This window comes from Monodon monoceros, unplaced genomic scaffold (genome assembly GCF_005190385.1).
Source record: "Monodon monoceros isolate NGI ecotype Baffin Bay Population unplaced genomic scaffold, NGI_Narwhal_1 Super_Scaffold_18, whole genome shotgun sequence".
NCBI classification, from domain to species: domain Eukaryota; kingdom Metazoa; phylum Chordata; class Mammalia; order Artiodactyla; family Monodontidae; genus Monodon; species Monodon monoceros.
The window spans coordinates 138,126,491-138,149,210 of NW_021703774.1; the positions used below are offsets into that span (position 1 = coordinate 138,126,491).

A 22,720-nucleotide genomic window follows, 5' to 3' on the forward strand; every position below is an offset into this window, starting at 1 on the left:
TGATACATTGTGCTAAATGTTCTAAAACAACTCAGAGGAACCAATATTTACAGTACATGGCGTATTTATGAAAAACCTGGCATCACCTATATATATGTATATATGTGTGTGTGTGTGTGTGTGTATATATATATATATATATATAGAACCCAAGATTATATGAGCTAGGAAACAGATGTTGTATATCTCAACAGCAATACTAGAGTGCAGAGTTTGAGACTGGGATTTATAACGTGGGATTCGGAAAAGGAGCAAACATCTTGTTTTCAAAACCTGAAGTTTTTTCTCAAGACCGAAGTCAACACTGTAACTGCCACAGAACAGGAAAAAGGGAAGCTTTTCTCGCTTTAATTGTTCATCTGCATCAGAAAGTCCAGTATCCCTGAGATAGGAACCACTGCAATAAGAAGGGAGTGAATAGGTTCTCCCAAAGGAAGACTGTTACTTCATTGTGCCTCCTGCCTGGGTCACCAGGAGCAAACCTTGCGTTTCCCAACCTAATGCTTTGCAGCACCGAGACGTTTCAGTAATGGTTCATCATAAACCCAGCATTCTCCATCTTCATGAAATAACTAAAAGAAAAGGGGAGAATTCAGTTACACACTTGCTCTGTACTTCTATAATATCATACCTTTAATTATTTTATGTGCTCCCCCTCCCCCCAACACTGAAATGAGTGTTCATCTCGTTCATCACCATGCTTACTCGGTACTTCAGTATTCACTGAAATGAACAAATGAGTTACAGCTCAGGGAACAGCAGTAGGGAGACCGAGGCAGGCTTCCAAAGCAAGCTTACCCTTGTCTCCCACTGAATTTCCTTTTCCTTCCTTTCTCGGGCTTCTGCTCTTTGTCTTTCTTCAAGTCTATGCTTGGCTTCAGTTGCTGCATCAATATCTCTGATTTTTAAGTTGAAAGTGACATCCTTCCAAAGGCTAAAGAAAAGAAGTGAAGGTACTAATAAGTACTTGATGGACAGAGGAGTTAGCAGTCCTGAGAATGAAAGGCTAGATCCATCTAGAATATAATATAACTACAGTACAAGTCAAATGGCTTTAAATGCTGTAGTTCACAGACTATAAATCTTCGGCTGACACCAGGGCACTGGAGTAAAGAACAGAGAAGTGGTCTCAGAAGATTCCACTGCTAGTTGTCAAAGGAGGAAATACAGGATGGGCAGAAAGCTGGATATATGGTTAGGACAACAGAGGGGAAAAAACAGCTGAGACTGGGATTCCACTTCTGGCTGTACCTCTAACTAGTGATGCAACCTTGGGGCTGTCAGTTCACCTCTCTAGGGCTTCAGTGTCCCTTAGTATAAACCAAAAGGGGTATATAGTAAGATCAGATCAGAGGACCTGAGAAATTCTATTTCATGAAGACTCCCCTGGAATTAATAACGAAATCTGGGAGAAGCAGTTTGAATACAGAGAATAAGGGTCAAGAGATGCACTGCAGAGGCTTAAGGCGGGGAAAAAGATTTGGCTTCCTCTCAAGGCCTGGAAAATGATAACTAGACAAGTCTGGTCCAAACAACACTTTAAAGTGAAGACTCCTGGGACTTCCCTGGTGGAAAGGGACTTCCCTGGTGGTGCAGTGGTTAAGAATCGGCCTGCCAATGCAGGGTACACGGGTTCGAGCCCTGGTCCGGGAAGATCCCGCATGCTGCGGAGCAACTAAGCCCGTGCGCCACAACTACTGAAACCTGCGCACCTAGAGCCCGTACTCTGCAACAAGAGAAGCCACCGCGATGAGAAGCCCGCATACCACAACAAAGACCCAACGCAGCCAAAAATAAATTAAATAAATTAATTAAAAAATAAATAAAGTGAAGACTCCTGGAGCTAGAAAAGTAGACACCCTAAGATTCCCCTTGTGTGAGTAGCAGAGCATAAATGTCTATAGATCTCCACTTATAACTATGAGCAGGCAGTCCAGGCAAGCAGACTGTTAACAAGTTAAAGACACAGGCAGGGTTATAGTTTGTAAGGTCTTCTTCACTTAAGAAATCCCCTAATATGCTAAACAAAGAACTTTAGTGCATGATTCCCCATACCACTAAAAGATCCTGATTTTATTGTACAAATGGAAGGGGGAAAAATTATGACATTTGAGACTACTAGAAAATTGAATACCAGTTAGATATTTGATGATATTAAGGAATAACTGATTTTTAAAAAAAGTACAATGATGATATTGTGGCTGGTGTTTTTTGTGTGTTTTTTTGGAAAAAGTCACTTTACAGATACATACTAAAATATTCAGAAATGCAATTTTTTTTTTAAGTTTCTTGCAAACAAAAAAGACCCTAGGGAGTGTGGGTGGAGACACAAGAGGAAGGGGATATGGGGATGTATGTATATGTAGAGCTGATTGACTTTGTTATACAGCAGCAACTAACACAACAATGTAAAGCAATTATACTCCAATAAAGGTGTTAAAAAAATGGTTCTCATGAACCTAGGGGCAGGGCAGGAATAAAGACGCAGACATAGAGAATGGACTTGAGGGCACAGGGAGGGGGAAGGGTAAGCTGGGACGAAGTGAGAGAGTGGCATGGACATATATACACTACCAAATGTAAAATAGATAGCTAGTGGGAAGCAGCCACATAGCACAGGGAGATCAGCTCGGTGCTTTGTGACCACCTAGAGGGGTGGGATAGGGAGGGTGGGAGGGAGACACAAAAGGGAGGGGACATGGGGATATATGTGTACGTATAGCTGATTCACTTTGTTATATAGCACCAACTAACACAACAATGTAAAGCAATTATACTCCAATAACGATGTTTAAAAAAAAAAAAGAGACCCTAAAGATGTTCTGATATATATATGATCTCAGTTGGGACCTCACTACCATCTCTTACAAGCCATAAAGATGGTGATAAGTCAACATACACTCTATACTTATTATATGCCAAGCATCATACATAAGCTCCATGTTTTTCTCATTTAGTTCTCACAACAATGCTGAGGTAGTTCCCATTTCAGGAAAGAAGGCAGAGAGGGTAGCTTATAGTCTTGGTTACAGTGCAAGTGGTGGAGCTCCATATGAACCCAGGCATTCAAACTCAGTCTGTGCTCTGTTAACACCCCGCTATACAGTCTCTACAACCCAGCCCTGCACCTATGCCTGGCCAATAGCAAGAGCACTGCTGCAATAGCTCTAGTTATGTCACCTCCTTACCAGCGGGATTCGTACTCATTCTGATCTTCCAACTTCCTCACTTTCTTCTTGATTATAGGCAACTTCTTGGTATCTATAAAAACTACATTTTCCTAGAAAACAGAAGAGGTAGATAGATGTTTTATTGTTCACACTGTTTTAGAAGGAAAAGTCAACTCTTCCCATTAACAGATTTCATCATGAAATCCCACATGTTAGTGATGTAGACAATGAGTTCCATATGCAATCCTCAGCCTAAATTATAATTGTTTGTTTTAAGTCTTGGTAAAGGCTCAATTCAACAGACAGTTTCAATGTGGCTATGTGCTACATGCTTGGGATGTAATCTCTTGGAGAGCTAGACAACTAATCCTAACGTTAAGTACTCTGAAGTGCTTTTTAAATTTCAAATTCTGAGTCCAAAGTCCAATTCATTGGCTCCTCCTGTTAATGCCATACCACCTCCCTCCTACCTTAATTAGGTAGTTTGCAAGTTCCTTGAGGGCAAGGACTATCCTTGAGGGCAAGGACTATCTTACTCATTTCTGTATCCCTGGTGCCAGGCAGTTAATACATTTCTTAGACAAAATCAAACCGTGTATATAAAAAAACACATGAGTTAATAGTTTAGCACCTCATTTTATTCATAAACACACATACCATACACTCTAACGATATAGCTAACATTTACTGGGTGCTTACTATGGTGTCAAGCATTTTTTTTTCATATATTATTCCTGAGTATTTTAAGGGGAGAGAGGAAAGTAAAAATCATTCTACTACCTGTACTGCTAGGTAAGAGGTGGGAGAAGGAAAAGGCTTGCCCTGAAGAGCTGGCATTAGAGCTCATCCTGGTTAAATTTCCAGATGAAGGAAGCCAGAGTAAGGGATGGGCTACGATTCAATGAAGCCTGAAACAAATGGCAAAACACAGGTTCTTACCCCTGTTGAGTATTTTGCATACATTACACCATTCCATTCCCCTTCAATTGAGCAGAAAGACTTCTTGTCATTTGGAGAACTAGATTAAAAAACAAAAACAAAAACCACAAACATTTGTGTTAGTCTCAAATTGAAATTTCTCTACCAAAGAATCTCGTTAGTGTGACCTACCTACACAGAGCAGAACACAGAGGAGCAACTGTGAAGTCTTTGGTGAAGGCAGCTTAATAAAACTGGATTTCTCAGAGCCAACTGTAAGAATGAGGGCCCTAAAGAAGATGCTAATAGACTCAAGATCCCAGAAACTGTGGGTATGAGATGCACTAGGTGCTGGGACCAAACTAGGGACAGTCCCTGCCCTCGAGCTGTTCACAGTCTAGTGGGGAGACACTGCCATTGAGATTCTGGGTGGCAAGTGCTGTGGTGAGTTCAGGTGAGCACTGGAGACCAAGGGCAACACTGCTAGGATGAGGGTCAGAGAAGGCTTCACTTAAGGATACAATGCTGGAGACCAGGCTTTCATCTTCAGGCTGAAAGGGACCTCTGGGTCAAACGACTTTACCTCTTTTCCTAAGCAAGGATCCCTTCCTCAGAAGTCCCAACAGGTTTTACTTGGACATGACAGTGATGTGTATGGCAGGTATGGAACTTAGAAGATAAGCATTACAACAAAGGACAGATTAGGAAGGGCAAGGCAATGACATAGGAGGAGGCTAGGAGGTCAGAAAGAGAAAAATACACAGGGTAGAGGGATGAAGTTGCTATCAGTAGGCTGAAACTTGCTTCCTCTATGACTTGGTGCTTTGTGTGAAGGAGGACAAAGGGAAAGAAAAATGGTAGGATTCCAAGTTTAGAAGGTTATTGTGCAGTGGTTCTCAAAGTATGGTCTGGGGACCCCTGGGGCTCCCCAAGACCCTCTTAGGTCAAAACTATTTTCATAATATTTAGACATTACCCTAATTTGAAAAGCCCACCAAGCATTCTTTCAGAAGGCAGTCTTTCTATTATAAGTCGCTGTGACTGGCCAAAAAATCTGCTAGCAGTTCCTGTTGCTGCTGGTTGGTTGCCTCTAAGGAATTCTGAGAAGCAGGCCCACCCAGGTCTTTGTTCTGGACATCCTATTTCCCCCACCTGCCTATTTTAGGGGAGCAGCCGCATTATCGTGGTGACTGGTGCTATTCCCTAACCTCTGCCCGTATTTTCTGACTGCAATATTTTGGATTTTACAGTGATCCTTAGTAAACATCTTGTGCTTGTGGTCCCGTTCTGCCCTGCTCAAGATTTTTTTGGAGGCTGATTCTGTCATCCAAATTAAATTATCTCCCTAAAAAACTGGTTAACCAATCCTATGTCTTCCATCTGCAACACTGTTTCCAATAAGGCCTTTGAGGTCAGAGAAAGTCCTGCAGATTTTCCTCTTTTAGGCAGGCTCTAAACCACCCAACTGACTGTTTACCCAGACAGCACAGCTGTCTTCATCTGATCCTAGAGCGTCAAACAGAACCAAGCAAAGATGTGATGGTTACTCTTTTTCCCCAGCAAAGGCACAGAAAAAAGGACTATGAGGGCTCTGAGACACTTCGGTGGGAGTCACAGGGTCTCCTGTATGGGCTAGCTCATGGTCCAATCCAGCAATAATGAGTCAGGCACCCATAATGTGGGTTAGCTAGGAGATCCAGGAAGACTCTTTCAGTTCCCCATTTGCAAGTCAGGTTCCTAGGAAGGAAATCCCACCAATGACCTCAGGTTGTTCTGACCCCAGATTTTAGGTCTCCTCCTGAGATGGGATTTTAGGAAGAGACATGACACACAAGATGTGAAGTAAGTTTACAAAGACAGAACCATTAAAATGGTCAATTCCTGATGGAAGTTATAGTTCAAGACAAAAGGAAAAGTATTTCAGAGAAGCAGAAGCACCGAAGCAGAAAAACAAAATACCTACAAAATCTCAGCAGTAACTCTGTGCTTCTTGCCCCCATAGAAAGGTTTAGTGTGGAAGACGATATTGGCACTATAGCCAGTCTTGGAACAATTAATATTACATTCTCCGCCTAGTTCCACCCAGGGCACTGTGAGGATAGACCTGCAAAATCAAAAGTTTCAGGTAAGGCTGACAGTTCAGAGGAAAGAAAGGAGGGGCACAGCTTAAGGAACAAAGAAAGGAACAGCAGGGTCTGCTGCTTGCTAATCAGAGGAATGCACACAGCTCTACTTGCCTTCCATAACCATTGGGGAATGTGAGAATGTAATGTTCATCATGGTCTAGACACGAGACACAGCCTGTGGAGACAAGGGATGGAATTTCAGCTAAGTAGTTGACGGAATCTCCATTCAGTTTAGGGAAAATCAATCTTGCATCCCACCCCTGCTCTCACCCCCAATACACATGCTTCCCTGCAAACAATGACATCCAAACTGGCTTTCTGGGGCCATTTACTCTTACTAGATAGGTGTCCAGCACATATTAGAATGACATAAAATTCTATTAACACTGTAGTCCACCAAAAGCCCCCAGACTTACCCTGTCCTATGTTGTGCACCCCAATTGACATCCCAAGGAATTTTGATTTGGTCCAGATATGAGCATTGAATTGTATCTTCTTGTTAAAGCACTCTGCATAAAAGGCTGAAACTGAATAGAAATTGTTTTCAATTAGTGCACTACATAGCCATAGTCCCCTCTCCAACTCCATTAACCCAGAGAAAAAACTGGCTGCATGGGGAAAATCCTTTACCCCTCAAAGAACAGCCTTGAATGTAGTCAGAAATTACCCACCTGCCTTTTATACCCTGTTTCCCCCAATGCAAGCAACCGTTCAGGACCATGTGGGCAGGAATCTCCCTGAACCATGAGGCTATGACCAATCCCAGAGGCTTAAAAACAAAGAGTCTGTCTGTTCTTCTGGTCAGCAAGCATGTTCCTGGCCCAGCCCCAACCTGGGCCCATCCAGTATTACCAGTCTTAATGCTGCATCCAGCAAATAACACGGGAGGACACACCTTCTTTCCACTATGCCAGGAATAAACTGTGCAGAAACTACGTCTTTTTTATATAAACTGTCTTCAGAGTTGCTGGGATCACTAGAGCACAGCTCATGCTGTAAAGATGACTTCAGAAGCACTAAAAGGTGGCTTCTCAAATCCCTTCTTTTTATATATCATTAAGCAGTGAAGCCTAATAGAGTCTTTGGAACTTATACCAGGAACAGATATGAGGAACCAATCCTCACAGGATTGGGAAGATACAGGTGGCCATAAAACTGAATGTACAGTGACCTCAGTTATGGAGCTCTTTATGACCCTCTTTAGACAGAACAGTTTGAAAGTGGCTACTGCCAAGGAGCTCTGTAACTTACTGGGTGGATGATGGGAAACCTGCTCAGCCACGAATGTTACGCTATTCTTGGAAACCCAGGGAACTGGTCCTTCTGAAACTAGCTCCTGCAAGTAAACATAACATCATTTTCTTTTGATGTGGAAACAAATGACAGCGCAGAGAATCTAATAACTGGAGTCTCTGCCTCCCAAGGTGGTTAACTGCTCCCTCCTCTACACACCCAAAACATCTCATATATACTTTTCTTGTAGCACTTATTCTACTGGAATTACTGCTTTGTGTCAGTCTCCCTAAGTCTCTCTGACTAAGACATTATTGAAGGCAAGGACCACGTGCCTAACTCAGGGCCAGGCCTGGCACAGAACAGGGACTTATCAATGTCTGCAATATGAACAAGAACAGGCACATTGCTTCAGGAAAGGACTACATGTAATGTGTCATTCGGAAAGGGAAAAATACAGAGAGTTATTTTTAAGGAGAGATTATTATATGAAAGCCAGTGTGGGCCAGGGGCTTATTTTTTTCACCCCTAGAGGCCTTTTAGCATTTATTTGGGTCTTCCATGTTGGTTGTTTTCCTCAAATCAACCCCCAAATGTTGCAGCCCTGTGGCTCAGGTCTCAGTTAACTATTCTTCTCTAGATGTCTTCCTAGATGATTCCACCTAATCCCAGGGATTTAAGTGCCTTCTAAATACACTAAAATCACTGAAAGCCCTGTCTCCATCCTAGACCTCTCTCTCCCTTGAATTCCAGACTCTTAAATTCTAACTCCCTACTTGACAGTTCCACTTACATGTCTTTATATTTTATATTTCATTTTGGAGTTCTGGATTTTTCCCTCCCCAAATCCAATCTTTTCCTCTTTAGTAAATGGCACCAACCAACTGCTGAAGCCCACAAGCAAGGATTCATCTCTGACTGTCCCTTTTCCCTCACCTTGCCCAATCCACCTAACAGCTCTGCCTCCAAAATATAGCTTGAATCAACCATGTCTCTCCTGGAATAATGCCAAAGCCTCCTCCTTGCCAAATGCCAAAGCAAGTGGTCTCCTTGCTTCTATTTGCTCCTTTCCAATTCATTTTTCACAAAATAATTATAATGACCTTTTCAAAGCAAAAATGAGTTCCTGATAAGCCATAAAATTATCATTATGGTCCAGGAGGACTTTGCATGATCTGATTTCTAAATTTCTATCCTCATCTCATGCCACTCTTTCTCCTTGCTCACTGTGTTCAAAATATACTGATCCAACAACACTGTTCTTCTACGGGTGGTAAACATCAGTGCCTTTACCATTATTATCTGCCTCCAAATAAAATGAAATCTTGAATCAGTACACTAAAAGCTAAGTACTAAGTATCTAAATACTAAGGTAATTTAAAATGTCAGTGGAGAACTCACCACATTCTCTTCAGTATCATTTGGTAATGTCCAGTGACACTGAAAGATCTCGCCCAGAACGGGGTTGTACGGCTTTTTGGCAACCGATCCTTTCCTTCCTGCGTGAAAGGCTGAGAGGTACCATTTTACAACCTGAACCATTCGGTCTCTGGCATCCTTCTGGTCACTAATACTGCAAGCGAGAAAGACAAAATTTAACACCCTGTTTTCTGACAGCACCCTCAGCATGGTCCACCCTAAGCCAGACTAAGAGGACCCAGTACCAGGAGCTACCTCGGTCTCTTTTTAAAACTGAAGTATAATATACATAATTAAACACACCAGTCTTAACCGTTTGGTTTGATGAATTTGAAAAAATGCTTATATCCATTTAATTAATCACCATGCAATCAAGCTATAGAACATCTCCATTACCCCCAAGTTTCCCCATCCTCCTTTCCAAGCAATCCCCAACCCTTACCCTGAGGCAAACACTGTTCCTGGTTTCTAAGACCATTAGCTTCGCTTGTTCCAGAACTTCATACTTATAAGTGCATTGTTTAACTGCCAAATAGTTGCAGATTTTCTGGATATATTTCTGTTATTGATTTCTGATTTAATTCTTTCATGGCCAGTGAACATATTCCATATGGTTCCAATTATTTTCAGTTTATTAAGTCTTCCTAGTATACGGTCTATCTTGATGAATGTTCCATTTACACTTAAAAAGACTGTTATACAAATTGTTTGGTAATGTTTTAGTAAAGTCAATTGGACCTTCTATAGCCTCACTGATTTTCAGAGGGGTGGGGGGAGGTGGGTGCTGCTCAATCAATTCCCGAGGGAGGAATTTCCAACCTTGATTGTGTACTTGTCTATTTCTCCCTTCAGTCAATTTTTGCTGCATATAGTTTGAAGCTGTTTTACATATTTAGGATTATTATTTATTCTTGATAAATTGACTCATCATATCATATGAAATATCCCTACCTGTCTCTGCTAATATTTCTTGTCTTAAAAAATATCCTTTGATACTAATACAGTGACACCAGCTTTGTTATGCTTAGTGTTTTGCATGGTATATCTCTGTCCATCCTTTTAACGAATCAGTGTCTTCATATTTAAAGTCTCTCTCTTGCAAACAGCGTAGAGATGAATCTTGCTTTTTTATCCACTCTTATAATCACTGTTCTCTTAAATGGAGCGTGTACGCTATTCACATTTAGAGTAATGAATGTGAAAAAACATGATATAGTTGGGTTTAACTCTATCATCTTGGTATTTTTCTATTTGGCCTCTTTATTCTTTGTTCCATTATATTTCCTTTCCTCCTTTTTGGGGAGTTAGAGAATTCCACTTAATCTTATCTATTGGCTTTTTAGCTGTACTTCTGTGTTTTTTATGTGATTCCTCCAGGGACCTCCCAGCTTAAATTCTCATACATTAAAAACTATCCTTAAACCTCAAATCTATATCTAATGAATAACTGATACTTTCCATTTATTTATGTTACCAATAAATACTTATATTTTATTTGTTCAATTATGTATGAATTTAAACAGTGCCATCGCTATTTGAATTTCTGCCCTTTGGGAATTGGTTAAATGAGTCTCTTAAAATCTTCATTAAGAAGGTATGTATCAATGTCATACAATGTGCCCACCCACTGTGAAGCTTCAGTAAACCACAGTCCAAGGCCAAGGAATGCAATCAGAGAAGACAGATTAGAACACCCCATTACAAAGAAAGTATTGCTGTTACCACTGAAAAGCAATGTGAACTCACTCACCTCCTCATAAATCAATCCCACCTTTAGATTAGCTCTGTCCTTTATACATGTATCTAATATTGCAAGCTTTGTATTTGAAATTTATGAATCAGGCTATACTCTGGACACTGGTCTGTAAACTCCTCAAAGGCAGACACTGTGACTCTTTCCCTTTCCAGCTCATAACAAAGTGCCTGGCAAACAATAGGTGCTTTAGAAAGGTTTGCTAAACTCGGATAACTGAAATTCATTGGATATAGTGTAAATAATTTAACAGTGATTACCAATTCCTGGATCAAATAAGATCCTAGCCTTGGCTCTGTAAATCCTAGCTACCTTAACAGGCTACTCAAGATTTTCTGAAGTGTTTAACTTGGTTGCCTAACAATATCACCGCCAAATAATCTAAGCAAACGGGCATCTAATACAAACGAAATATTCAATTCCACTTTTCCCCAGAAATGTCTGAAAGGCAAAGGGATCCATCTGTCCTGCCAAGGCAGAAAGCTAATGGGTAAAGTCTTAAAAAAACTGGAAACTACTATATTGAGTCAAATACCTCACAAACAGGTCCGGATGTGCAAAAAAGTCTGCATACATTTCTAAAAGAGATCTTCTTTCAAGAATAAATGTTGGAAGAACTACCTGAAAAACATACATATTTGACCCTTGAGGATCAAATTCCACTACAGATAAACAGATTGCTGAACTACTTAAAAAAAAAAAAGTATATGAAAACAAAAAACTCATTCCAATCATAGTAACACCCACCAAGTACTGCCCAGGCATGCTTCTGATACCTACTTCTCAAACTGTTCTGATTCAGAATGCCCATTAACCTGCCCAACAGATGAAAAACAGAGATTTTGAATGTTCAAATGTCACTTCCTCTTTGCAACCTCCCTTTAGCTCCCTGAATCAGTGTAACAATAACAACAACTACTCAGTAGCAACCCTTTGATACCTATATGAACCTTCTGGAGTATCACACACACATTATCTTATTAAACTGTACAACAATCCCATTAAGAAGAAATTATCATCCTTATTTTACAGCGGAGAAAAATGAAGCTCAAAAGGGTGAAAAATTTTCTCACCACTCTGTTATTCAGTGGAATTCAAAATCGGGTCTGTCTGGTTATGGGGGTGGTGCAGGGCCTGCTCACTTCCCCTCTATCATCGTAGGCGCACTAGGGAACTTATCTGCTTATGGGTCTGTATCTGCAAATGAACAATGAGCTCCTAGAATGCAAGGGCCATACTTATTTCTACCTGCATCTTCAGTTACTATCCCCAAAGTAAGAAAAATTTAAGTAACTGAAGCAATAAACAAAATGAAGAAGAGAATAAAGATGGGGTTCAACAAACTCCTTCATCATGTGGCTGAGCCCATGAAGAAAAATGCTGAGGGGCTGGGAATGTGGCAGAGGAGAAAGTAAAGAAGAAATTGGAAAATAAGGAAAAAGGATAAGATAGATTAGGATTAACCAATTAAAAAAGGAATGAAGGAATAGTTTTTGAAATGTGTATCAGATTAGACATTATTCATTATGGAAGTAGTGCATCATAGTAAGTAAAAATTCCTTTAAATGTAGTAATTACTGTATATCTGCTATATTCAAGATCGTGTGGTAAATGCTATGGAGGTAGCAAAGGTTAAGTATGAGAGAATAATACCAGCATTTAAATTTTAGGTAGAATGTGATAAATATCATACAAGAGATGCTCAAGGTACCATGGAAACTGAGGAGAGGCAAAGATCATGTTCTGTTTGGGGAACCAGAATGAGGGCAAAGTTTGGAAACAACTTATTGAGGTGGGGTGCTAAAGAAAAGCCTTAGAGAGTAGGCTGTAAGAGACAGAGGGAAAAACAGAAGAACAAGACATGGAGACTGGGGGGGGCGGGGGCAGAAAATGAGTGTGACAGGGACTGACCAGTGGACCAATATTGCTGCGTATATAAAGAGGCATGATAGAACACAAGCTTGAAAAGAAAAACTGTGGTTCTAACATTTAGAATGTTTATTATCAGGCTCCAGAGTTTAAATGTTCCACAGAACATGTATGTTCATAATATACATATGCTTAGATTGGCAAGTACGTTTGGTACAATTTCCTACCACTCTTGGAGAACACAGAGATTCTAAATCACTAAGCAAGACTGCTGAAGAACAAGACAGGACTAAGTGTCTTAATGTATAAACAGCTCTTGCAAATCAACAAGAAAAAGATTACTATTGCCAGTAGAATAATGAACAAAAGAACTGAACAGGCAATTTGAAAAAGAAGAAATGGCTAAAAACCATAAATTTGATTTGATGTGTAATCAAAAAAAAATTTTTTTTCCCTCCCTACTTAAAAGTTTTCTTAAGAACTCTCATTCAACACATCTTCTTCAGTGTTTTTAGCACTATACTGATGCATGCCATTATGTCAAGCTGCTGGAACACTGATAAAAGTGAGCTGGGTTAGGTTGTCTTAAACCTGGATTCAAGTACTTATTTTGTCACTTCTTAGGTTTGAGGAAGCCCTGGAAAATTAATTCAACCTCTGCAAGTTTCTGTAAAAGGAAGATAATTACATGCCTTGCTTAAATCTCAGGATTGTTTTGAAGACCAAATGAGGTAAGCGGGATGTGACTTTATAGTATTTCCAAACACTACAATGTATTTGGAAAATAACTCTTTATAGAAAATATTTGAAGAAAGTATTTTTATAAATAGGAAAATGAGATACAAATTTAAGGCATTATTGTAGTAATACTTTGGAATGCACAAGGGAATCAAGATTTCAGAATCTGCTGGCAATCATAGCCATTTATGCCAATAAAGATTTCTAAAATAGCTAATTTGGCAAAAATTAAACTTTTAGTGGCTCCAAACCCAAACCTGGACTATCTGGCAGAGGAAATTATGTGAGGCAAAAATTACACACTTGGTTGTGGCACACACTTTTGGTTGCCTATGTACACCTCTATTAACAGAACTTTCATTCAGTTCAGGTTCAGGCTATAGGTTGCCATAAGAGTCACAGGGCCCTCCCAGATCTCAAGGGGTAAATGTGGATTAATCTAAACCAATCATTTAACCTCCTTTACCAGTGACTGGTTTAGGCATGCACACCTGCCTAGTTCTGGCCAATGAGATTCAATTGGCAGTTTGATGGGCCACTGTTGTTATATGTTCTCCCTATTACAACAACAAAATTCATGAAAAGAAATTATTTTTCTGCCTCTTGACATATTTGCATAACGATGTGATGACTGGAAGCGCAGCAGTCATTTTGCAATGATGAGGAAGACAGGTCTGAGTGTGAATGTCAGCATGCTAAGGATGGCAGAGCAGAGAGACTGAAGGAACCTAGGTCCTGTCTCACATTGTTGACCCACTACGAATTAGTCAATCCTGGAAATACTCTACTCTGGACTTCTCATTACATGAGACAATAAACCTAGCATTGTTCAAGATACTGTTAGGTGGGTCTTTTATTACTGAAGACCAAAATCAACCAAGGTAGAAGGTGTAGAAAAGAAATATATTATAAATGTCAACATCTAAAATTAAGCTGTATCTTTCAAATGTGAAGTTACAATTCTGCTCCAGCAATTATGCAATCAATCTAATGATCACTGAAAAAATTCTGAGGGCAAGCTCCTGCAAATATTCTCTTACCTAGAACTTTCCCAGCAAGTATGTTTGTTGCAAAAATTTTCCATTTTCATTTAGATTTGGGGTAAAAATTTTTATTATAGACACTTACTAGAAAGTATTACGGATTAGTTTACAGATTTTGAAATCTACGACCAGATTAGAATCTCAGTTCTGCCGCTTAAATAAGACTTAGCCAAGTTACTTAACCTCTATGAGCTTTAGTTTCCTCATCTATAAAATGGTGTTAACAATAACACCTAACTTTGCAGTCCTGTGGTGAGAATTAGGTTAAAGGATGAGGCTTTTGGCACAGTGGCGGGGATATACACAGGCACCTATACACCAGTCTCCTACATCAATCAGGTATTCTGTTTAGAGTGCCAGTTTAAATTCAAATTCAAATCCAGAACCACAATAATTATATGGCTCAGCATGTGTCATACAGTATTCCACTCACTACCTGTTCCATTCCTTACAACAATCCTGTAAAGTAGGTCACTGTATGTCCATTTTGTATGAGAAACCCAAAGATCATAGAGAAAGGGACTTGCTCAAGGTCACACAGTTTGGTAACAGCTGAAGTAGGATGTAAGCACAGGTCCTCTAACCCGGAGATCAGAACTCTGCCCATTTTGATTCCATGCACACCACACACTGCTTTAGGTTTTGTTCAGACTACTAACCAAGCCCAATACTATTCCATGCTTGCCCCCAATAAAATCCAAATCATAATCTATATAATCCATATGTACTATCTCTATGAAATTATCCTAGCTTTACTTATTTCATCCATTTATAAAAATTTTCAGTTAACTCAGGTACATATATATTAATTCATAACAAAAGTATAAACAGAAGTTATGTCATTATACTACATTTGCAGACACACTCACCATACGATCACTGAGAATCTACATATACACATTAAGACTAACAGCAAATACCAAATTTGATTCTTACCTTAGTGAGATCCATTCCAAGCCTAACCTGTGACAACAGATGCATGATAACACTCTTGTGCTCTTCCACCGACCCTGCCTCCCCATCATCATCTCTATCATCATGTGAATCGAAAAGGTCTAAAATAAAACACATCTTCTTAGACTGGTGTTAAACTGGGCCAATCTGTGCTGTTACCAAGTATTATACATTTTTTTTCAAACAAATATTTTTAAGAAAAAAAAGGTAAACTCTCCAAGGCTGCTTACCAGCATCACTTGTTCCATTGGACATGGAAGAATTAAGTGATTCCGTGGTATCTGGGCGCTTTAGACTATTTCCTGAGCTGCTGTGTGTCAAGACTGAGGCAGATCCAGAGGAACTAAAAAAAATTAATCACCTTCTTAAGCTCTTTAAAAAAGCAATTTAAAATCATAGTAAGATACCAATTTATTTAAAACCAATATATGAAGATAGCTGACAGAAACTAACTAGACCCTTAAAGTTAGCTGGTTACATACATACATGCTTTCCAACTCTCTCCCCATCAGGCTCATGTTTTCTGCATGGTGTATGCTCAACCAAGCCATGTTGAAAGGCCATGAAAAATTGGTAAGATTTTGCCTCTGCATGTAAAACTAGAGTTCATTTTCCAATTTTGTTACTTTGCATAAATGTAGGTATGTCATAATTCTTGGCAACCATTTCCAGAACCTCAAAACTGGTAAGTCTATTAATTAGCCTCAGAAAGATGTCTATATTTTTGAGATCCTTTGATAAAAGCCCACACTGGTAATAACACCCTTCCCAGTCATTAGAAAATTATATTTGAAATTAAAAAATAAAAAAGCATATTACTTTTTACAAGTAAATTTATGGTAAGTGGTATTATGAGCTGATTGACAGGGTCTAAAGAAAGATTCCTCTATTTTATTATTACAGCTATGATCATAACTTACCTAGGACTAGTATCTGTACATTAACAAAAGAATGATCAAAGTTTACTTATTAAGGGTAAAAACAGAAACCAAATTTCTCATACTGCACATATTATTTATAAAATGGTACACACATAAAAGTCTTTTATTGCAAATTTATAGGTGCAAAACACATTATATATTCTAATTTAAACACAGTTTGCCCTGATTACTTACCTTCTTTTGATTTCTTATTTAATAATAAGCTTGATTTTTTTAAGAGTAGTTTTAGGTTCAGAGCAAAACTGAGCAGAAAGTACAGAATTCCCATATGCACAACCTCCCCACTATCAACATCCTGCACGACAGTAGTACACGTGTAACAGTTGATGAACCTACATGACATGCCATTATCACTCAAAGTCCATAGTTTACAGTAGGGTTCACTCTTGGTCTTGTACATTCAATGGATTTTGACAAATGTAATATAAGTATCCCCCACTGTAGGACTGCAGAGAATAGTTTCATTATCCTAAAAATCCTCTGTGCTCTGTCTATGTTAGAACATTAGAATATTAGAACATATGTATTCTAATTTAAACATAGTTTGTCCTGGTTACTTGCCTTCTTTTGATCTATTTTTCAAAAATCCTTAGGTAACTGAATATTGCTACTTTGATAATTTAGTAGTGTACATCACAAGGTACTATAACTAATGTCTACCTCACCAGTTTTGAAAGCCAATGGAAAATATGAGTAAAAGAACTAGATAAGAGAAATCCAATTATCATTAAATAAAAGAGCTGCATAAAAATTATCTTCAAAAAGTTTTGTGGCTCTTTGATACATCATCAAAATAGAATCAATCTTTTAAATCAACTGATCTAAAAACCTCAGATTCTTTAAAACATGTATCTTATTTTAGATTCCAAACGTCAGAGATGAATTTATGCTGTGCTTTTCCTCCTTACTCAGGCTAGAAACCATGTCTGGGCCAAGTGAAACGCTCAATAAAGCTCAAAATGGAAAATAATGGGATAAATTCTCATTTAGCCATTTCATAATTTACCTTGTTCAGGACAAAGGATTTAAAGACTATAGTTACAAAACAAGAGCAACACTGACAAAAATGACATGCATACAGGAAAGGTTTATCTGCAATAGGCTAACTTGCACAGAATTAAATCATAAGATCATAAATAAACTAAACCGAAAAAGGTACAGCTCTGAACTTAATTATAACAGAATCCAAAACTTATTGAGTACCTTGTATGTGCCGAACACTGTATATGTTCATCTCCATAACAATCTAACCCTAAAAGGGAGACATGATTATTCTCATCATACACAGAGTCTCAGAGGTTCAATGACTGGACAGAGGTCACACAACTGGTAAGTAGTGGAGCCATTTCAAGTATAGATCTGGCTCCAGAGCACAAGTTCTTTCCCACATGCACTTTCATCTAGTTTATAAATGTGCAAAACCCAATAACATAGCTCACACAGAAGTTATCATTACTACAGGTCTTTAGAAACTGAACGGTGAAAGGACTTAAGTTTTCAAATTCTCTTCTGTCAGATAGAAACTTGACTTGAGAGCTAGAAAACTAGTGGTAGCAGCTGATGACCAGCAGGTGGCACACAAGCTCAATGCCTACAGAGGCCAGGCAGAGAGCATAAATATGTGAATAGGGCCAGATTATAAAACAATAGAGACCTGGCACTAGCGTACTCAATTTGAAGGGATTTAAAGTTAAAGTTCCATTTAATGGGAAAATGTATATCTGAATCACTCTGCTGTAGACCTGAAACTATCACAACATTGTTAATCAACTATACTCCAATTAAAATAAAAATTTTTAAACAAAAAAATCAACAAACACTGTGCTGGCCAAATGAAACATCTGTAGTCCCTACTAGTTTGGGAATCTAGATTAGGGCATAAAAGGAAAGAACGAAATTGAAGGAGAAAAGGAAGCCTGAGTGGGTGAGCTGGACAAAGAATTTAACTCTGGATCCCTTCAAACAGGAGGTTCATAAACTGTGTATTTGTCAAGGGATGGGTACTCGGAGAGTACAGAGAAAAAAGAAAAGCCTATGAGCCTGCAGGTAACCTTGTAGATATGCCTATTACAGGTACAACAGGTAAGCATTTAAAATTTATCTATTTCAGAAAAATTTCAGGAGAACCCCTGAAACTGGGGCCAGAGATTGACTATCTGTGATGTAATGAGGCTATAGCCACATCATTATCAAGCTTTTACTGCATATAGTTACAGGCTTCTAGAAGACAGATGATCCATTTTGATATTCAACTGTACTTTGTTTCGATTAATAGCTAATGATCGAGACTGTCCTTAATTCTGTTTAAAGAAAACAATGATTTAACACTTCAAAAATAAATAATAACCTTTACTTTGGAATTTTCTTCCAAACGCTTATTTTCTTTTAACCCCACTATCATAAAAAATATTTTAAAAATTAAAGTGAAATTTCTATTGGCAAACTGCTAATAAGGGTCTTGTAATAGTTTATTTCCCTACATACAAACATTAAGAAACCAACATGCTAAACCAAACTCTTTCTGCTAAACTAGCCTTCTTGAATTGTGGGCTCAAATCTCTCTTCCTTAAGTAAAGTCTCATGTCCTAACAGGATGTATTTACCTAATCACATATATTTTACTTTTCCAACATTCAAAATCTGAATTTGATCTACTACGTAACAAAACTTCCTGAATTAATAACATCATTTTCCTTATAAATTTTGAGATTCTGAATAGTTACAGTACAATTATATATGATACTGTATTTCTCAGTTCATGTGCACACTTAACAGAACTGGAGTGCTGGGTCATATGGTAGTTCTATTTTTAGTTTTTTAAGGAACCTCCATACTGTTCTTCCAGCAATCCCACTACTGGGCATATACCCTGAGAAAACCATAATTCAAAAAGACACATGCACCCCAATGTTCAGTGCAGCACTATTTACAATAGCCAGGACATGGAAGCAATCTAAATGTCCATTGACAGATGAATGGATAGAGAAGATGTGGTACATATATACAATGGAATATTACTCAGCCATAAAAAGGAATAAAATTGGATCATTTGTAGAGACGTGGATGGATCTAGAGACTGTCATACAGAGAAAAGTAAGTCAGAAATTGAAAAACAAATATCATATATTAATGCATATATGTGGAATCTAGAAAAATGGTATACATGAACCTATTTGCAGGGCAGGAATAGAGATGCAGACATAGAGAATGGACATGTGGACATGTGGGGGAAGGGAGGGTGGGATGAACTGGGAGACTGGGACTGACATATATACACTACCATGTGTAAAACAGAGAGCTAGTGGGAACCTGCTGTATAGCGCAGTGAGATCAGCTCAGTGCTCTGTGGTGACCTAGATGGGTGGGATGGGGGTGGTGGAGGGAGGGAGGTCCAAGAGGGAGGGGATATGTGTATACATGTAGCTGATTCACTTTGTTGTACAGCAGAAACTAACACAGCATTGTAAAGCAAATATACCCCAATTTAAAAAAAAATTGTTATCTCTAAAAAAAGAAAAAGAGAGTGAGAGAAATGGAGTGCCACAAAATATTTCTTACTAAAAGAAACCAAGGTTCAAGGTCTAAGTTTGGTTGATAGTACTTAGCTTGCAAATTCACAAATAATCATTTCCAAATTTGTACTGTATTTCAAAGCAAACCCCAAGCTGTAACACTAGCACTGACTCCTGAGATGGCAGGAGACTTGGAAAAAATACCCAGCAAAAAGTGAGCCAACTACATCTACAACAAATATAAGAACATTAAAGCAAATAAATGTTAATTTGCTTTCTATAACAGCTATCACTTACTGCACACTTATTATACATGCCAGACATCATAGTAAGCACTTGACATTATTCTCATTTAAATGTTCACAATGACCTCTTGAAGCTGAAACTATTATCCTCATTTTACAAACAAGGAAACTGAGGATGTCATAGGTTAAATAACTTGACCAAGATCACACACCTTAAAAGCAAAACAGATTTAGAACCTATTCTTTTCTAAGATTCCAGAATCCAAAGTCTAACCACAGCAACCTACGTACCAGTAGGGCTAAAAAGTACTTTGCTTATTGGCTATCATGTAAGTGACTTTACGTGTAAAGGCCTTTTCGGTACAACGGAACATACCTAGCTTTGATTTAACAGTGCAAAACAGGTCAAATATTTCCTAATGAGAGAAAACCTATCATCAATATCTGCCCAAATCTGCCTACTTAGTATCCCTGGAGTCCATGTGCTTCCCTCCATTCCTATGCTATGACCTTAGCTCAGGGTATCAACATTTCTCAAGTTTCTACCCAGTTTTGCCTGGTCTTCCTACATGTAATGCATCCCCACTGCATTTGATTCTACACAATTCAGGCATATCTGTTTTTCTAAAATGCAGACCTGACCAGCAGCTGCCATCACTTGTGAGAAAATGTTCAAAATTCATAAAAGGCTAAGAGGACTCTTTCACGACCTGGCCCTTGTCAATCTCTTCTGTATCTTCTTAACCATTCCCCACAACTTATGCTACAGCCACACTCAGCCATGCTCAGCAGCTTACAGCTCCTCAAAGAAACCAAGCTCCCGTTGCCTCCAGGCCTTTCTTATTAGGGTTCCATCTCCATGAGAACAACACTTTCCATTTCTCCTTCCTCTTCTCACCCCCAATGTCCCTTCTCTCCCTACTCATCCACATCTCACCATGGATCACATCCCCTCCCTCCTCTGTGAATCCTTTTTTTTTTTTTTTTTGTACGCGGGCCTCTCACTGTTGTGGCCTCTCCCGTTGTGGAGCACAGGCTCCAGACGCGCAGGGTCAGCAGCCATGGCTCATGCGCCCAGCCGCTCCGCAGCATGCAGGATCCTCCCAGACCAGGGCACGAACTCGTGTCCCCTGCATCGGCAGGCGGACTCTCAACCACTGCGCCACCAGGGAAGTCCTGCACTTATTCTTACATAGCATATTTCCCACTGGATTATAAAAGTTTGTTTTTCCCCCAATAGACTGTAAGTTCCCTGAGGGCAGGGACTGGCTCTTCATTCACCTCTGTATCATTCCTCCACCTAATATAGTGCCTGGCTTATAGGCACCCAAATATCTCTACTCTATACAGAACAAGTAACGGTAACCTCCTCTTATGTGAGTAATACTTCCTAGCTTACTCACTTTCATGTGACCCTCTCCTAATGTTGTTTCTATAGAAATAAGGCCCAGAGTTAATGAACAATACTGGCATGTTACCACAACTGATGCAAAATTATACCATTTGAATTAAATCAGGAGTAAAATCACTATTCTCACAGAACTAGCTTTGCTCAATAAGCCAATTAAAAATAAGCTGTCTTTTTCACTTTTTCCAAATAATAATTTATAAAGGAGTCTGTCATTAACACCAGTCTCAAAATCAAATTACATTTTTAAAAATCAGGAGTCATTTCAATACATATGTAGTTCATCTACTTACTCTATTAAGTGCTTTGGGGATGAGCCACTCTGATGGAATTCATCCGCATCATAGAATTCATCTTCACTGCTAGAATAAGAGAACTCTGGGACTGTGTTTGGAGACAAGTTGACATGGCTTGGAGAAGTTAGACTGCTACTAGGTGGTGAGTGCCCACTGCCTAGGAAGTTAAAAAGTTTTTAATTAGGGGACAGTGTTGGTAATAGAAGGGAAGAAATTAGGGAGATGGGGTCAAAGCAGACCTTTCTAAAATCAAAAAATAGTTAAGTTGGTAGAAGTCCCTAGACTATCTGTAAAGAAATCAACATTTAAACTAGACAAAGAAAAAGGCAAATCACATTATAGAATGGGACATAGCCTTTTAAATAAATGAAAAAATACTATGTCCCCAACTGTAATTAGGAAGGGAGTTCTTTTGATTATAATCACACTGTGTGAGTTAAGGTATTAGAAGTCCCATAGTAGATACCAGTACCAACGGGAAGCCAGAGCTCTTATTTTATACTATAGATCCAGATACCTTAAAAATGCAGCAGTGAGCCAACAAGAATACAAAGTGGAAAGAATATCAAAAACCACATGAATGTTAAAATTTTGTTCAGGATATCACATTCATATTAGTCAATATGTTTTGGCAATCATGTACAAACACAAAAGCTGGGAACACTTACCATTCAAACTCCTCACCTCTTTTCTACCTAAGTTTAAGTCAGGTTGCCCAGAGCCCAGGGGCAGAGAAAAAGAGAGGGCTACCATGGGAAGCACGTGGAAAAAGGAAAGAACCAGGAGGAACATCTTCCTATTCCTAAACAGTCTAATTAAGGAAATAGAAACTAATGGAGATCCAGAGAAAGAATCTCTGTGATAATCATCTGGTTCATAGTCTAGTAATAAAAAGTAACAATAAAAGTATCAAACAGAACAGTGAAGTACTGAAAGTAATTTACCAAGTATTTATTGAGCAGATATCTAAGGGCTCTCAGGCAATTTATGCCAAACTGCTACAGATGCCTGGTGTAGATTAAAATTAATTAAGTCACTGCTGGCAATACAAAAGCCAAGGCCTCAATTCTAGGAGGAAATGAGAATAGCAGCAGT

General features: G+C 38.9%; 1 protein-coding gene across 6 annotated transcripts in view; it reads right to left on the reverse strand.

Annotated features, from left to right (window-relative positions):
* Positions 1-216: 216 nt before the first annotated feature.
* Positions 217-22,720, reverse strand: part of OSBPL9 (oxysterol binding protein like 9) — a 171,008-nt gene continuing 148,504 nt past the window's right edge. For 5 of the 6 annotated variants that reach the window (XM_029229110.1, XM_029229111.1, XM_029229113.1 and 2 more), the window contains 13 exons: positions 21,623-21,782; positions 15,454-15,566; positions 15,206-15,324; positions 11,155-11,240; positions 8,849-9,020; positions 7,466-7,550; positions 6,631-6,741; positions 6,326-6,389; positions 6,052-6,192; positions 4,110-4,188; positions 3,189-3,280; positions 799-934; positions 217-572 (listed from right to left, as the gene is read on the reverse strand). In XM_029229110.1, coding sequence (XP_029084943.1) covers positions 498-572; positions 799-934; positions 3,189-3,280; positions 4,110-4,188; positions 6,052-6,192; positions 6,326-6,389; positions 6,631-6,741; positions 7,466-7,550; positions 8,849-9,020; positions 11,155-11,240; positions 15,206-15,324; positions 15,454-15,566; positions 21,623-21,782 — 1,433 coding nt within the window. In that variant the 3' untranslated portion in view covers positions 217-497. The remainder of the gene's footprint in view (positions 573-798; positions 935-3,188; positions 3,281-4,109; positions 4,189-6,051; positions 6,193-6,325; positions 6,390-6,630; positions 6,742-7,465; positions 7,551-8,848; positions 9,021-11,154; positions 11,241-15,205; positions 15,325-15,453; positions 15,567-21,622; positions 21,783-22,720) is intronic. The other variant, XM_029229112.1, reaches the window with a different exon arrangement.